Source organism: Pleuronectes platessa, chromosome 16 (genome assembly GCF_947347685.1).
Source record: "Pleuronectes platessa chromosome 16, fPlePla1.1, whole genome shotgun sequence".
Lineage (NCBI taxonomy): Eukaryota > Metazoa > Chordata > Actinopteri > Pleuronectiformes > Pleuronectidae > Pleuronectes > Pleuronectes platessa.
The window spans coordinates 23,316,964-23,328,367 of NC_070641.1; the positions used below are offsets into that span (position 1 = coordinate 23,316,964).

Consider the following 11,404-nt stretch of genomic DNA (forward strand, 5'->3'; position numbering starts at 1 on the left):
AGCCACACTGAGGAGCAAAATGAAATATGTGACATATCCGGCTGTTCCTTTCCCAGAGGGGTCCCCCCCCCCCCCCCCCCCCCCCCTTTTTTTTTTGTTTCCTTCAGGTGCACAGGGTCAGGTTTAAAGGATTTGGGATGCTAGGGTACCCCCCCCCCCCAACACAACACACCAGCACTCTCCCCCTACCCCATTCCCCCCCCAAGAGTCGATGAGCCCTTAAAGATCAAAACTGCACTAAAACAATCATGCCAGCCAACATTGTGAGTTTGTTATTTTCCGTGAGGTCGCCCACCACGTTAGTATTCCAGGTCAGTGCACACGTGTGTCGCTGGCGTGTGAGAGCACAGAGCGCCACTTTCCCCCCAAACACACACTCGTAAAGAAACACACACTCACGACTAGAACACGTCCCCGGCGCCCGACTGAATCGAAAGGGAAGTCTGAATCTAGACAATCGGAGGAGGAGGAGGCCTTTATGCTTTTGAATCACGTTCCGCCACGAGCCCGCACACATTCACACCCATTTAAGTTATTTCCCGTGTTTTGAATTCTAATCATTCATCCGACCTCACAAAATAACTGGACTGCCTGGCCACGTGCTTCACTGCAGGGAAACATCTCAGCTCCACAGAGAGAACGAGCTCCGCTGAGTGGGACTGTGGCTAAGGTGATTTCTTTTCTAATCTATGGAAGTGCCTCTGTATTCCCATTATGCAATTTGTCAAACATGAATTCAGGTTCTTTTTCTCACATATAAGCTATAGTGAAGGGTGAAAAATCTATGTCAGGGGAGGTGACAGCTCACTAGATAATCGCAAGCATCTTTATATATAATACACATATATATTTATAGATATATACTTTTTTTTTCATTTGCAAGATAAGCTCTGTGGCAGTCTAGTTATTTTTTGAAGCATGGCGCACGTCGCACAGTCATAGGAGGCATCTCAAAAACTGCTGAGTCATGCTAAAGTCTCTTTACCCACACGCACGTTCAGTGACGTTAAAGAAAAAAGGAAAATCCACCGAAAAGAATAGAAACATGGACGATAACGTAGTCGAGGATTAAACAAAAAGAGGATCAGATTAGGTTTTGTTGTTTTTCTCTTTGTTTTGATGGGAAGTATTGTTCTTGAAACTAAATGATGTATGTTGATTGAGCCATGTGCAATGCCTTGGTAGAGGAATTGTGTTTGTTCGTTTGTTAGCGATTGTTCGAGGGTGTCACGAGAAAAGAGGTCAAACCCTCTACGTCTTTATTTTTTGGTTTGTTTCTAAAGTCCTCGCGCTCTGGGACTCTAAATATGGCGATAAAAAAAAATATCCCAGTCTTTGTAAGTAGGTTTTGGGAAAAACTGTTTTTTAATTTCTGTTTTATTATTGTTATTTTTTTTCTCCTTATATCACTTTTTAAAGAAATTTCTCATGATTTGCTTTTTTCAAAAAATGTGGGAGGGCTGAAGGAACAATTTTGCAACTCGTAAAATATATATCACTATGAAAACTGGTGCTTTCGTAAAGAATAAAGTACATTCAATCTCTATTATACATAAATAATAATAAACAAATTAAGTGTTATCATAAAAAGCAAATTTTTAGGAAAAACATGCATTATTCTATTTCCTTTTTTTTTTTGTATTTACCGAGGGGGGAGGGGTTCAATGTGTGAAAAGGTTGTTGTGACAAAAGGCATTTTCCCCCCCCCAACCTTTACACCACAGCACAGGAAGTTCTAGTGAAGAGATAAAAACTCCATCTTCCTCCGGACGTCTTCATCTTGTGTCCAACACGAGTGATGAAGACGAGTTCTGGGGACGTTTTTATTCTATCTTAAATTTGGTGTCCACGTCTGGTTGGTTCATCGAGCGGGAAACCGGCGACCTCAGAGGGACGCTGCCATTGGCTCGGAAAGGAAAACTCAGAATGTGAGCCCCCCCCCCCCCCCCCCCCCCCCTCACACCCACAAACGCCACCCCTCCCCCCCTCCGACTCCCCCCCGCTGTAAATGACTATAAATATTTGTTTGGTGACGTAGTGTTTTAGACTCAGAGCATCTTAAAGGTTGTCCCTAAAAAGTGCCTTTTGTTCACAGACTCCATCTTGTAATCCTGAGTGCCCATTTCAAAAAGAAAAAGAAAAGTCCCCTCCTCCACGCTCCTGTATCTCTCCTCCTCCTCCTCTTCTTCTTCTTCGAGCTTTTTAAAAAGCAGTATACATAGTACTAAAGGAAATTGGTGTGATTTAGTTTCTCTTTTTATTGTTGAATAATTAAGAAAAGCTGAAAAAAAAAAGACAAAAAAAAACACAAAAAGATATTTTCTGTCTTGCTTCTTCTCTTCCTCTGTATCTTGTCTTCTGTCTCTCTTGGACACTGGAGTAGTCTGTAGCTGCGTAAACTTCTCCTCCATCCCCCCCCCCCCTCCCTCCTTTTCTCCCTTTCTCCGAACGGCGGGGTTTAAAAAAAAAAAAAAAAAAAAAAAAAACACAACAAAAAAAAACACAAAAACAACAAATACGCAAAGATTTTTTTTGTCTGAGCAGAATGCAGTTAGCTCACATGTTATTCTTGTCTGTACGCTTCACATTGTATTACCATACCCATCTTCTTCAGCTTCTCCATTCAACAGCTAATGTAAGTGAACAAATTACACCACGGGGCTCTGGGCTGTGCTGAGGACAGGGGCCGCTGGGTCGGGGGGGCCCACACGTGTGTCCCCCCCCCCATCCCTGGGAGCGAGAACATGTACGAGGGGAGAGAGTGCTCATGGGAACTCTCTGGTGTTGGACGTTGGCGAGGGAGGAGACCTGTAGGACTGCTTGTTTGTTCCCTGTGTTTCTATCTATTTATGTTTTTATAATTGAATTTGGATTTTGCCTTTTTCTTTTTATTGGTTTATCGTTGTTACTGCGTTTATGAGGCGGCAGGAAGACGCCCGTCAGTTAAGCACCTTTCTAGTGGTCGAGTGAGACCAGCTATTTAAAAATCTAAAAATGAAAAAATAACTCGAAGCACCTTATATCAGCGGACTGGTTCCACAGCACGGAGACTGAGCGGCTCAGCACAACCAGTAGACATGATCCAGCACCATTGACCAAAGGGTCATGGTTCCACTGGTGACTTGTAGAGGAAGCACCTTTAAATTGAAATGTCCTGCGAAAAGTATATGTAATATTTCTTCTCCATCAATCAAAATGAAGCCAGCAGCAGTATTATCAATCCAGCCCTGACCAGTGAACGCGCCACAGTTGAGAAGCCATATCAGAGTTAGTGGTTAGAGTGGGCCGAGCCCAGTCCGACCCAGTGGCAGAACCGTCCGCCCTTTATTTCTCTTTCGTTTCCTTGGTTTGTTGTTAACACGTTGTGTAGGATGCGTTGTGTAGGATGCGTTGTGTAGGATGAGTTGTGTAGGATGTGTGGGGCCCAGTTGACCCTCGAGGAGACCGAGGCCCCCGGTCGGCCTCAGCCCTTCGTCTCCCAAGCGAGCTCCCGCCCTCCTCCTCCTCCTCCTCCTCCTCCTCCTCAGACACACCTCCCAGAGCCCCTGGTGAAATGCATGTGTTAATTACAGTTTCTTTTCCATAATAATGATTAAAAACACAGTTTGAAGAGAGCAACACCTTTACTTGATTGAATAAAAGGATGTTCTTGACTGTATCCTGTCTATGTGATTATTCCTGTGACGCTCTACGGGATCAAACACTTTGATCACAGGTAAGAAGTCATTTCCATCCTGATGAAGGAGAAACATGAAATCATGATTCAAACCTGTGTGGAGACCATATTGTTATAGATCTCAGGTCACAACATTCTCAGTGGTTTGAAAAAGAGAAAAACACTCACGGTGCATTAGACTTAATATGTTTACACAAGTTGTGTCTTTTCGAAAAAGTTAAAATTATACATTTTCCACTGAAATGTGGAGTAGAATTTTTCACAAGTACTACAAAGTGTTAAAGTACTTTGTCAATACATAAAATTATTAAATATGTATAGATATATATGGATATAAATGAATAAAGGTTCGAACCTGTCTCAAAGGTCCAGTGATAGGATTTAAAGGGGTTCTGTGGTATTGAAGTAGTTGCAGTTTTCAGCTTCACCACTAGATGCCACTAGATCCCACACTGTACCTTTAACATTCATCTCAGAAAACTGAAGATTCATTTGTGAAGTTTTTATTTGTAACAAAATGTCCATGTTAAAATAAATATTAAAGTTAAACCTAATGTTACATCTAAATGCATAAAGCTAAATACTAATGTTACATGTTAAATGTCTCTCAATAAATATTTGTCTAATATACAAAATTCATTTAATATTTAGATTTTAACAACTTTCTTTCTGAATATATATGAAATGTCAAATTTTTTTGGGATTTATTTATTGATAAAAAAAATCTTAGTCAGTGGTTATACATGTAACTGGATTTAATGATGCAATTAGTGTTTCTTGGCTCAATTAACTAAGAATAGAAGAGTAAACAAACATGTGATATTCAGTGGATCTGAGCTGTCACACCTCTGAGGTTCTTCCTGAGCAGGTGAGTGTTTGAAAGTGTGATGAAGAGTGTTTGAAAGTGTGATGAAGAGCGATGAAGAGTGTGATGAAGAGGCACAAAGAGTCACAGGCATGAACGACTGCTGATATTTAATGTAGCACAGTCTAAGATCATGTTGATGCTGTCGGACAGTAGAGCTGCCGTCACTCAAACACAATCACACTGCACTTTGTCCCCCCCCCCTCACATCCAGGCAGCAGTGAGCAACACAAGCTTCGTCATACAGAGATTTGTCGAGGACACGTTGTGACTTTTGGACAGAGCAGTCGTCTCAATCGTTGTGTTGTGTGTAGATGAACCTCGATGTGCAGAAAGGAGGCGTCGCCCACGAGTGAGAAGTCGAGAGTTAGAAACACGACACCGAGGTTGGTTCAGAGGTTTTGAGTTTAAGAGGTGGAACATTCAGACCTGGAGTAAAAATATGAATCCAGTAATCAGCTCTTTAATTTCTGTCTCTATTCAGGGTTGTTTCTTTTTCCACGTCTGTGCTCATTTGTTTGATTCCACATTATAATTATAAGTATTTCTGTAGAGAGGCGGCTGGCTCCGTTCTCACTGATCCATCCATGCAGCTGATTATCCATCTCCGGCTCCAACGTTTATAACAAAACATAATTTTAAGTTGAAAATGAAAATGTGGACAGTCACAGAGAAGTTAATTTACTGTCATTTTTCTTTTATTCAGAATTCAATCTAAGCTTTATCAGAACTTAGACTCAAATGAAAAGGTTTAAAATACAACTTGCCTCAGGTTAGAAAGATGAAGGTACAGTTTTATCTGACAGAAAAAAAAAAATACAGATCGATTTGGTTCCGTTGTTTCCCTTAAGTTGATTTGTCTTCATGTCTGAAAGATGCGTTACAAAGCAAATACTTCTCCAGACCCGGTGGCAGAAGGTAGGGGGGGAGGAAATCTCTTAGGACGTGTTAATAATACTTGACCAGAAAAGAGGGAATCAATCGTGACACTGATCGATGCACATGCAGATGATTTACTCCTCTTCACAGACTCCAAAGAGAAGAATTCATCTCAGAAGATAAATGTGGTTTTATAGTTGATTGATGCAAAGAAACGTTTCCAAACCAAAACCAACAGTTAAAGAGAGCGAGCTGTTGAGTCAAACGTTTTGGTGAAACTGGGGAAAATATATTTTCTGTTTTAAATCAGGAAACTCCGAGATCATTCCCACCACCGTTAAATTTCTAATTCATTTTTAGATGCGTCTACGAGGAATAAAACCTAAACGTCCTTCTACTGCGTCATTAAAGCAGAATAGCAGAAAGTGGGCGTTAGTGTTAATTAGCACCAGAAGCGATCAGCATAGACAAAATAGTTCCACACATTTGAGTAACCGAAACAGGCAGGCACAGCATTTGCAGGGCTTCTGATTGGCTGAGAACAGACGAGGGGGGGGGCGGGACAAAGTGGGCGGAGGATCCCGATTCGCCGTTTTGTCAGTTTCCTTCTCTCGCCCCCGAACAGACGCACAGCGACATCACGGCGAGGGCGGCGCTCCACTGCAGCCTCGGACGTTACGTACACGAGGCTAACAGAGGCACACACACACACACACACACACACACAAGCAGGTTACACACACTGATAATGTTGTCGTAGACGTGCAGCAGGTAGAATGTGCTTCCATACAATCCGGCTACAGCAAAAACAAAACTTAGAGAATGCAACAAAAAAAAAACAAACAAAAAAAAAATGTTGATTACATTTTTTCCCGGCGTTACTGTATCACATCCGTCTGCACAGGAACAGACGCACACTCACACACACGCAGACACAAGCACGCACTCTGACCCCCCCCCCCCCCCCCCCCCCACCCCCTCCCCTAATGTTCACAAAGCGCGTCTAAAATCAAATTATAGATCTCCCCTAGACAAACCCACACATTCCATTGGAATTCACGTGGATTTTATAATTCTTCCACACATTCCCTCCCCCCCCCCCCCCCCCCCCCCCGACCTCTGATAATCCACGTCTGACCTTCCTGCACACCGCCTCAATGTTGTGTACTTTAAGCATGTAACCCCCCCCCACCCCATATAACCTAACCCACCCCATTTCCCCTTCCCATCCCTGCCCCTCCAACCCCCACACCCCTGCTGGCTCTCCCCCCTCTCCCCCCTCTCCTCCTCTCCTGGTGGGCCGAGCGTAGGTTGGTAGCTGTACAGAAAAAATGGGGGGGGGGGGGGGGGGTCTTTATAATGAGCCGAAGAGGGGAAGGAGGTTCGGAGAGGGAGGAGCAGGAAGGCAGTGATCTCTGTTCAGTCATCCTCCATTCCCTGGTTGAGGAGAAAGTTGGCCGCCAGGTTCTCGTTCTTCTCGCAGGCGAAGAAGGCCTGGATCACCAGCGGCTCGGGGAAACCCAACGCTTTTAACTGGAGAGGAAACCAGGAGGAGACAGGTTCAACCACATGGAGCTCTTCACCCGAAACCTGATAATATAACAGTTAAATCTTCTGCTACTCACCCTTTCGATGGCTTCCTTCTCCTGAGGTGTGACCTGGATGTAGTTGACAGGCGCGCCCTCCTCCCCCGCCGCCCCCATCTCTCCAACCTCTGGTGAGTCTCCTCCCTCCCCCGCTGGCTCGTTCAACATCTGGATGAACAGCTCCTGATATTGACTGATTTGCTGCAGAAGACACAAATGACATTGATGTGAAAGGGAAGTGGGATTCGACCATGAGTGTTTACAGGGGACACGTTCCCTTGTGGTCGGATCCCTCGGGGGGGGTGGTTTGGGTGTGTTACCTGCAGGAGTTGAGGGTTTTCTCTTCCCAGCTGCTGCAGCAGTTGAGGCAGCAGAGCAGGGTTCTGCTGGATGGCCTGTCTCATGTGCTGAAACTGGGGCTGGGTCCGCAGGAATGCAAGTGGATTTTCTCCTGGAGGAAAAACACAATAAAACATCTTTAATAAGCTCTGGATCCACCGCTGGAGAGAACGTGGCATTCGAATGAGATACAAGCTTAATATCTGAACAGTGGGAGGAGGAACTACTGTTCTTAACACCCCACCAGTAGCAGAGTTTATTTTTACACAGCAGACACACACACAGAGCTTAGCTGCAGATATCTTCTGATTAAACTGAGCTTCACTCCTCACCCTCTGCTAGAGACGGGGCTTCCGTGGGTCCAGATGCAGGGGCCGGCACTGGGGGATTACTCTCCTGGACTGGGCTGCTGGGGATACCCTGGACACACAACCACACAACTATAAATCACACACGTTTACAAACACAACACTAACATCCAACAAGTGTGATTAGTAGCCAGACTTGCAGAAGGAGAGAGCTGCACGGTAAGAATGATTTCATGTTTGTGTGTGTGTGTGTGTGTGTGTGTGTGTGTGTGTGTGTGTGTGTGTGTGTGTGTGTCTGTGACGTACAGTGAGGAGGTATTCTACAGCTCTGTGGGGGTTGTTGAAACTGGCCCGTAGTGCAGCCACCACTCGCTCCCTCTCATAGCCCATAGACATGATCTCCGTCAGCATCGCCTCGTACTCGGCCCCAGTCACTGAAAACACACACAGACACACAAACACAGCGTCAGGAATGCATCAACAACTGTTCCTCCTCTAAGAAGCATCTTCAAGTAGCTGACGAGCAAAAAGAAAATCTCCTAGAGAGAAAGCTTTCAGGCTGAACAGGATGAGAATCAGATTCTAAACACAGACGTTCAGACAGTATTTCTTTAATAATGCAACAGGCACCGACTATTCAGTCTGTTTTCAGGATTTAAATAACTGTGGAACAAATCTTTCTATACGTATGAACAACTCAATCTTCAAATGTACAACATAAAATATGGACTTCAAAAGTAGCAAGTCACCTTCTGTTACATTTTCTATGTACAGTATCTATAAGTGGAACAAATGGGACCCCCCCCCCCACTCTGTTGTACCACAATAAGAGATGGCTTACTTTTGTCACAGCCTAAATATAGGAGCAGTATGTATTTCACTGCAGCCTGTAAAGTCCCTGACGCACAGCAGGAACAATTTGTGGCAGAGCGAGATTAACCTCGGTTTTTACACAAGAAATGTGCTGGTGTGACATTAATACAACAATAACACTGTTGATTGTCTCAAATCGTACAATTTACATTTAACAACACTGAGGGAATTGGCACTGAGGCTGTGTGTGAGTGCGTGGGAATGAGGTCAGTCTGGCTCAGGCCCATCCGTTACCTACCCAGTGCTGAGGCAGCATCCAAGCCCTGGCTCCCACCGCTGGAGCTGCAAAGCATGAAAGTGAAGAATGAGACAAACTACACAGAGCGTCTGTGGAAAAGAAATGTTCAACAACTGAAGAATAAACCAACATCTACTCCAGATCACTGCTGGTTGAATTGTAAAATGCTGAGCTTAAATATAAAAGAAAATGACTATAACTGGATTTGATCCAAACCCTTGAATGACTCATGTTCTTCTGTTCAACAAATACTTTCAACCACTATTGTTTCACGCTCTGTTAAAATTCATCTGCACAACCACAATTCATAATGACTCACTGCTCCATCAAAGACCATGATGCACATTACAGATAGAGAACATCTGTTCTACAAAATAGAATAAGTTATCGACATATTTAGTTTGATCTACTTTTAATTATGATTAAGATTAAAATCTCTTTTCTTCTTCTCATAAGTCAACTACTCAAATCTTTTACTGCAGCTCCGGGATTTCCACATTACTTGATCCACGGCGTCTACCTGGCTGGTTGTTGTGGTTCTGTCTCTGCAGCACTTGGCTCCTCTTTGGCCTCCTCGGGGGGGGCGGGGGCAGCTGCTGGGGTTGGCGCCGGGGCCGGGGTTGTGGCCGGCACAGCTGTTGACGTGGAGCCAGAGTCCTGCACGGGGGGCTTGGGAGCTTCTGAGGCCGGGGGCGAGGCGGCAGCTGCAGGCTTGGCCTTCAGTCGGTTCAGAGGAAGGTGTCGTTAGACTCACAACTTAATAGTGAAGAGCAATTAACACATGCAAATAGGAAAAACACGTGTGAAATGAGAAAACAACTTCGACAATTGGTCGACACGTGAGCTGTCACAAGTCACAACACATGCAAATACAAAGATGTGTTGGAAATAACAGGAAAGTTTTCAGCAGACTTGTGTAACTTCTCCTGGAAAACATATTGTTGTTTTCGCTACTTGCAGCTTTGTTTCTGTCGTCAAATTGATTGTTGTTTTATTAATTTGCACGTGCTATATCTTTTAACATGTGTTGAGGTCTCTCAGCCACCGTAGAAAACGGCCGAGGTATTTTAGTATCTGTGACTTGGGGATTAAACCCCGTTTTCACTCGTGTGTACGTCTGACCCGCTCTCACCTTGGACACCATCACCACCACAAAGTTCTTCTCATCGATCTTGTAGTCCTTGATGGGCGTGTCGTCCTGCAGGATCTTCCCGGCGTAGATCAGCTTCTGGCCGGACACGGGGAAGTTGTCTTTACCTCTTTCTGCTTCTATCTTCTCTTTCAACGCCTTCACCTGATGAAGAGGAGGAGGAGGAATCACACTGTTAAACAAACATCATGATTTATATATTAATAATCCAGCCTGTTTTCATCTTCTCTTGTTTGAACTAACAGATTCTGCATTAATGTGGAAGTGCATGTAACCTGTCTGGACGGATCCCTGACAGTGTCATGACTGTGCTGTACAGTGTCACACAGCATGACACAGTAGTACACACATCATGTACTTTAATGTGTAGAGTACACAACAAAAATGCACAATCTTCACAACGTGGGATACAAACAACGTGTCAGCAACACACGGACCAACAAAACTTTACATTTTATTCAATGTTTGCCTTCGCTAGCTGCAGGACAAGTGTGTGAGCATGCTAACAAACTTAGCTAGCTTCTCCCCACACAATGCTAAGCGTAATTGTTGTGCGCGTTAGCATTAGCCAGGTGGGCAGGTTCGATTCCGCGTATAAAAGTGGCTGCGGCGCATCCGTTCACTCGTCGGTTGTCGCCGAGGAGTCGAAGCAGGAAAAACAACCGCGACACGAACCGGAACCGACGAAGAATGCGTCTGTCGCGATGACTTTGTTAGCAGGCTAGCTAGCATGCTAATGTATGCTAGTAAGTGAGGGTTTCGCGGTGTGTTTCGTCTTATTTTCGTGTGTTTTTCTTAATTCTGTGAGCCTGAAGCTAAAGGCTAACACGTCGACTCCCCTGCGCACGCGTTGTTCTTTGTTTTTCGACACCGAGCGAAACTGCGGAGTCACCGCGACAAGTTAAAACAAAAAAAAGCACCAGATTCCGCAGCTAGCATTGTTAGCTACAGTTAGCACGCTAGCTGTGTAGCCGCTCACCGTTTGCTCGGGGTCTATCTCGATCTGGATCGTCTGCTGCTGCAGGGTCTTCAGGGTGATCTGCATGGCGGCGGCAGGGTGGGCTTCCCTCCGGGGGGGGACACGCGGGACCTCGCCGGGCGGCTAGTTCCTCTGGGAGCTCGTTGTTTCGGGTGAGATCGCAACTAGCCGAGAAATGTGTACATCCATGAGCACTCAGCAAATCGCCATCTTTGGTGACAAGTTGCTGTTGAGGCGAGAAACGCTGGAAGCTGCGAGATCTCGTTCGGAGCGACGAGACTACGGTGAGCGGCTCCTGCTGAGGTACAAGTACACACACTGAGTAGTAGAAGTACAGGTACACGTGTTCAAAGGGACTCGCGTCAACCTCTGTACTCAAGTAGAAGTACTCAAGTACAGGTAGACGTGTTCAAAAAGACTCGAGTCAACCTCTGTACTCAAGTAGAAGTACACAAGTACAGGTACACGTGTTCGAAAGGACTTGAGTCAGTCTCTGTACTCAAGTAGAAGT

The 11,404-nt window shown here is 44.9% G+C and overlaps 1 protein-coding gene across 1 annotated transcript; it reads right to left on the reverse strand.

The window, feature by feature from the left end:
• Nucleotides 1–6,693: 6,693 nt before the first annotated feature.
• Nucleotides 6,694–11,134, reverse strand: rad23aa (RAD23 homolog A, nucleotide excision repair protein a). Its single transcript, XM_053442597.1, has 9 exons — nt 10,894–11,134; nt 9,897–10,058; nt 9,285–9,481; nt 8,765–8,808; nt 7,960–8,087; nt 7,678–7,765; nt 7,327–7,457; nt 7,046–7,207; nt 6,694–6,953 (listed from the first exon to the last, which is right to left on the reverse strand). Exons 1-9 carry the CDS (start codon nt 10,957–10,959, stop codon nt 6,840–6,842), a joined length of 1,092 nt encoding a protein of 363 aa, XP_053298572.1. The 5' UTR covers nt 10,960–11,134; the 3' UTR covers nt 6,694–6,839.
• Between the last annotated feature and the right edge of the window lie 270 nt (nt 11,135–11,404).